General features: G+C 45.3%; 1 protein-coding gene across 1 annotated transcript in view; it reads right to left on the bottom strand.

Moving 5' to 3' along the window:
- The window catches only part of PAH (phenylalanine hydroxylase), an 84693-nt gene extending 80191 nt beyond the window's left edge, over positions 1–4502 (bottom strand). Inside the window, exon 1 of the mRNA XM_055396355.2 lies at positions 4372–4502. Coding sequence (XP_055252330.2) covers positions 4372–4431 — 60 coding nt within the window. The 5' untranslated portion in view covers positions 4432–4502. The remainder of the gene's footprint in view (positions 1–4371) is intronic.
- Positions 4503–6000: the final 1498 nt, after the last annotated feature.

Below are 6000 nucleotides of genomic sequence, written 5' to 3' on the forward strand. Positions count from 1 at the left end.
GTTGTACATATATATACCAGCATATCTATATATATTGCAGGGAGAAATATCAATAACCTCAAATATGCAGATGACACCACCCTCATTATTTTGAAATGAGGAAACAGACTCAGCAAGATTAAGTGGCTTGTCCAAGGACACTCAGCTAATGAGCATAAGTCCAATAACTCCAAAATCCTTAATCTAAATCCCAGTGACCCAACTGGAACAATAGCTCCCGTTTTCAAAGCTTGAGGGACCTGAACTGAAAGGAAGCTCATGGAATTTTGGGAAATGATGTGATCTTGGGTGGATTCTGATTCCAATACTGTTCTGTGGACCAGCATGGGATCTTGAGCAAACCCTTTCCAGAATGTGTTTAAACTGGCTCATAATCTGTAATTATTTGCTTCAAATAGATATGTGAGTTGACTTAAAAACACATGTACACTCAGGATGCATAAAGGTACAGAAAATTAGTTTAAAAACTAGAAAAGGAGAAAGAAAGAAGGGAGAAAAAATTATTTACTAGCAACCAAGAAGAAAAGAATTTTGATCACTGAGAATTGCACAACTGCCCTCATCTCACGTGCTAGCAAAGTAATACTCAAAATTTTCCAAGTCAATCTTCAATAGCATGTGAACCGTGAACTTCCAGATGTTCAAGTTGGATTTACAAAAGGCAGAGGAACCAGAGATCAAATTGCCAACATCCACTGGATCATCAAAAAAGCAAGAGTTCCAGAAAAAAAATCTACTCCTGCTCTATGGACTATGCCAAAACCCTTGACTGTGTGGATTGCAACAAACTGTGGAAAATTCTGAAAGAGATGGGAATACCAGACCACCTGACCTGCCTCCTGAGAAATCTGTTTCAGGTCAGGAAGCAACAGTTAGAATAGGACATGGAACAACAGACTAGTTCCAAATCGGGAAAGAAGTACGTCAAGGCTGTATATTGTCACCCTGCTTATTTAAGTTATATGCAGAGTTCATCATAAGAAATGCTAGGCTGGATGAAGCACAAGGTGGAATCAAGATTGCTAGGAGAAATATCAATAACCTCAGATATGCAGATGATACCACCCTTACGGCAGAAAGTGAAGAAGAACCAAAGAGCCTCTTGATGAAAGTGAAAGAGAAGAGTGAAAAAGTTGGCTTAAAACTCAACATTCAGAAAACTAAGATCATGGCATCCGGTCCCATCACTTCATGGCAAACAGATGGGAAAGCAATGGAAACGGTAACAGACTTTATTATTTTGGGCTCCAAAATCACTACAGATGGTTACTGCAGCCATGAAATTAAAAGATGCTTGTTCCTTGGAAGAAAAGCTATGACCAACCTAGACAGCATATTAAAAAGCAGAGACATTACTTTGCCAACAAAAGTCCATCTAGTCAAAGCTATGGTTTTTCCAGCAGTCATGTATGGATGTGAGAATTGGACTATAAAGAAAGGTGAGTGCAGAAGAACTGATGCTTTTGAACTGTGGTGTTGGAGAAGACTCATGAGAGTCATTTTGACTGTAAGGAGATCCAACTACTCCATCCTAAAGGAAATCAGTTCTGAATATTCATTAGAAGGACTGATGCTGAAGCTAGAACTCCAATACTTTGACCACCTGATGCGAAGAACTGACCCTGATGCTGGGAAAGATTGAAGGCAGGAGGAGAAGGGGACAACAGAGGATGAGATGGTTGGATGGCATCACCAACTCGATGGACATGAGTCTGAGTAGGATCCAGGAGTTGGTGATAGACAGGGAAGCCTGGCATGCTACAGTCCAAGGTAGCATGTGTCAAAGAGTTGGACACAGTTGAGTGAATGAACTGAACTGAGAAATACACTTAACAACAGAAATAAATTCTCTTTGCTTTTGTCTAACAAATACATTCTTTGTTAATTTATTTGGAAAAAGAGCAGTTTTCATAACTATACGCAATTAATCTACAGCAAAGATATTCCAGGGGCACTCACTGCCGACCTTAGTGCTTTGGGGGGTCATGGGCAGAGGTGTGTTTTCACATGTGTGATTATACAAACATACATCTTCAGTGTAAGACACCCAGAAACAAGAGGAGACATCCTGCTGTGGACACACTAAGCCTGTATATTGCAGAATTTATCTACAGGAGGAAGCAGTGTGGTTGGAGGAGTGCACAGGGTGTTGGAGTCAGACCTGCGTTTGAACACTGACTCTGTGCCATTTAGAGCTATGATTTCTGAGTTTCCTTCATCTTTTAATCCATCATCCCATTCTATTTTTCTTCACAGCACTTATCCTCCAAATGAAATTATATGTTCATTTGGTTAAATGTTATAGTTGTGTCTTCTCCACAAGAATTTAAGTTTCACCAGGGCATACTTTATACCAGCTAGCTGTGCCTGGCTCAGAGTAGGTACTCAATAAGTCTTTGTTGAGTTGAGTGAATGAATGAGCCAGACGTCTCTTGTCGGAAGTGTGCTTGCATGTGTAGATCAGCTTTCTATCTGGACTACACCTAGGGTAGTCTGCTTATCTGGGTTAGAGCTTCCAGAGGTATAAATGTGTCTTTTTGTAGATTGTCAGAGCTGGAGTCCTAGAGACTCAAAGGTGTTAGTAGCTCAGTCCTGTTCAACTCTTTGTGACACCATGGACTATAATCCACCAGGCTCCTCTGCCCACAGAATTCTCCAGGCAAGAATACCGGAGTGGGTAGCCATTCCCTTCTCCAGAGGATCTTCCCTACCCTGGGATCAAACCTGGGTCTCCCACATGGCAGGCAGATTCTTTAACATCTGAGTCACCAGGGAAGCCCTCCTAGAGACTACTTTCTATCCACCTCCCCCACCTCCCAGCCCCGCCGTGTTACAGATCCCAAACTGAGCCTCTTCACCCAGTTAGAGGACTTCTTGATGATACACAGCATCAGCAAACTAAACACAGAGTTCACATCACCTGATCCCGGGTCCATCACCTTTCCACTGAGAAGCTCCACCAGCCACTGGGCTTGACTTAGTGTGTGTTCCTCCTGCCAGTGTTCTGACACATTTTGTTGAACAGACAAATAATTTCTGGCTAGACACCCCTGGCACTTCTCCAGAAAATGTGCTAAGAGCTTTAAAGATGTTATTTCACTTGATTCTCATACTAACTCTAGGATATGGGTATTTTTATTCCAACCTTTCAAATGAATAGACCTGAGGTTCTGCAAAGTTAAATAGCTTGCTTTCAACACACAGGTGTTACAGGGCACTCTCTAAACCCTCCTCTTTACACGCCCCCCTCCCCCTGCCGTCATCAATAATGACAATTTGTGGTTCTTAGGCTTCTAAGTGCTCTGTAAATGAAGTTTTCAGTTACCATGGCTCCCTAACCAGATTGCTGCCCCTAACCTCCTGCCATGCTTGTGGGGATTCCACAGCCAGCAGCACAGAAGCGAAATAATGGCACAGCTGGGGTCTGTTCTGGGATCTGACACCCATGGTGTCCCTCTTCAACATGAAGTTCTGTCTCCCAAGTCCTACATACCATTTCCAAAGGAAATCTTTCTCTTCGGATTAAAAAAAAAGTCTACTTTTCTGCACTCTCTAGTTATACTAAAACATCAATCATCCTCTGTCCTCCAGCCCCCCTGGTCTTTAAATTGTTCTTAGTAATCCTACAGATGACAAATCCCCATAGACCCACCTTATCTCCCAGGGCTGGGCTTTAGGTCTGAACCCTAAATTCTGGGAATGTGGCCAGTCAATTAAAGAACATACTCTGCAGTTGTTCACCTCAAGGGACAGGGAACACTTTCTAAAGAATAGAATGCACCCAGGTCATTATTCCTGCCACATTTAAGGTTCTCTTACATTCCAAGATCAAGGCTGACTCTGGAGTATTTTCCTGTGTTTCATTTTCTCCTTCCCCAGGTGGGAGTAAGCCTGGGACCATCTTCATGACCCATTTTCTCCCAAAGGTGAAAAAAAGTATACAGTTTCTTACAATTTTGCCATTTTGATTCCTAGCTGAGAACACTTGTAAAACATCACAGAAGAGTAAATCCGGACGGACCCCAACTCCCATTCCAGATTGTTAAGGACCAGTGTACAGAAGAAAAAGAGGGAGACAGAGACGTGCAAAGACACACAGCGAGTCCACCCGTGGCAGCTCTGAAAGCCGATCCCCAACTCCTGGAGCTCATTCCCTGAAAGTCACGCAAGACAGATGTCCTCTCCTTGGGAAACGTGTTGAGCACATGTGTTATCTGTCAGCTTCCTAAACGTTTCCATCCTCCTCAAATGAACTCTCAATGTCCTGGTGAGTTGATGGGAGTTGGAAACACCAACACTGCTCTGACCTCTTTCCACGGCGGGAGGGGGGCAAACTCCCCTGCCTGCGCAGCTAAGGCCCCCCAGGCTCACCTGTGCAAAGTCGCTGAGTTTCCTGCCCAAGGTTGCGCTCTCCAGGACCAGAGCTGACATGCTGGCTCGTAGCGCGGGCCTTCTCTACAGTTACGGGCCGTCAGCCAGCCACAGGGAGATTTGCAAATAGCGCAAACAACATGTTTGCTGAGGTTTTTAACCTGGCTTTAGGGAGGGGCGCCTCTCGCGTACCCGCCGCGGGACCGCCCTGCGATGGGCGTTGTCCTGACGCTGCAGGGCTCTGGGTCGGGACCCGGACCACCCAGAGGGAAGCGGCAGGGGGAGCGGCCGGGGAGGGTGTGGCGGATGCCGAGAGGCCGAACTTGGCTGCCCTCCTGGGATGTTGGAAGGCCAGCAAGTGGGGGGCAGGACCACCTGTGCCCTGGCGATTAGACAGGTTGGGCATTTCCAGGACTCTCCAAAGCCTGGGCACAGATTATCTGCCACTGGAGTAAATCTGTGGCTGCCTGATGAAAATAATTATAAGAAGCAGAGTCAAGATCTTAGTTGAGTTTGAGGAGGGGTTCCTTTCTATTAACCACGAAAGAAACGACCTTTTGGGGTCTGACTTCCGAAAACTAAATAGATGACGTTGTGAATACTGGGCACTGTTGCTAAGGAGCAAAGGTGAGAGCACGACCTGGGTTGAAATGCAGCCAGTGTGAAACTGAGCTGTTTACATCACTGCTGGGAGGGAGCACGCAGAAGAGGATGGTAGCACCACCTTACCAGGACGTTTTAGTAAGACTGTGGGTAAGAGAAAGCATGAGGTGACACCTTTAACATTAAGCAGAGTTTTTGCCCTCTGAGCCACCCTCCCACCCTCCCAGGAGGCGCTGGTGGTAAAGAACCTGCCTCCCAATGCAGGAGGCATAAGAGACGCAGGTTTGATCCCTGGGTTAGGAAGATCCCCTGGAGGAGGGCATGGCAACCCACTTCACTATTCTTGTATCCTCTGTCCATAGGATAGGAGAATTCCTGGAGAATCCCATGGAAGAGGAGCCTAGCGGGCTAGGACCCACAAGGTTGCAAATTCCGAAAGGACTGAAGTGAGGTAGCATGCACGCGCAGAGTTCTTGCCATATAGTTCAACACTCAATAACTGGGAGATGCTGCTTAGAAGTATACCATAGCAGATGCTTACTGCGGACCTTTCTTGTGTGTCAGGTGGTGATGGGAATGCAGGGGGGGACCCTGCCTCCCCCACCATGCTACCATTCTGGAAGACAGACAGCAAACATATAAGTAAGTTTAGGCAGAGTTAAGCCTTCTGAAGAAAATAAAATAGGGGGATGGGCTAATCTGCAGGAAGATGTCATTCACCTCCACTTTTTCAGTTCTGACACTGAGATGAGACACTCATTCCCAGCAGGCAAAACTAATTTATAAGAACACTGCAAAGACAGAAGTTCAGAAAAGATGTGAAACAAATCAAGATCGTCAAGGCCTTGAATCTCTGCCTAACATTTATCCAGGAGAGTGTAATGGGCTAAGAGAAAACAAGTGAACAAGCCAATAATAGAGGCTGCTAGAAATCCACCCATTCCCCTCCCATGATTCTTAGAAGGAATGACCAGGCACCTGCCAAAAGACTGAAAAAAAAAAAAAAAAATCTCAGATTTGGGATTC

This window comes from Moschus berezovskii, chromosome 6, assembly GCF_049115385.1.
Source record: "Moschus berezovskii isolate FMDL1 chromosome 6, NW_MosBer_1.0, whole genome shotgun sequence".
Taxonomy (NCBI): domain Eukaryota; kingdom Metazoa; phylum Chordata; class Mammalia; order Artiodactyla; family Moschidae; genus Moschus; species Moschus berezovskii.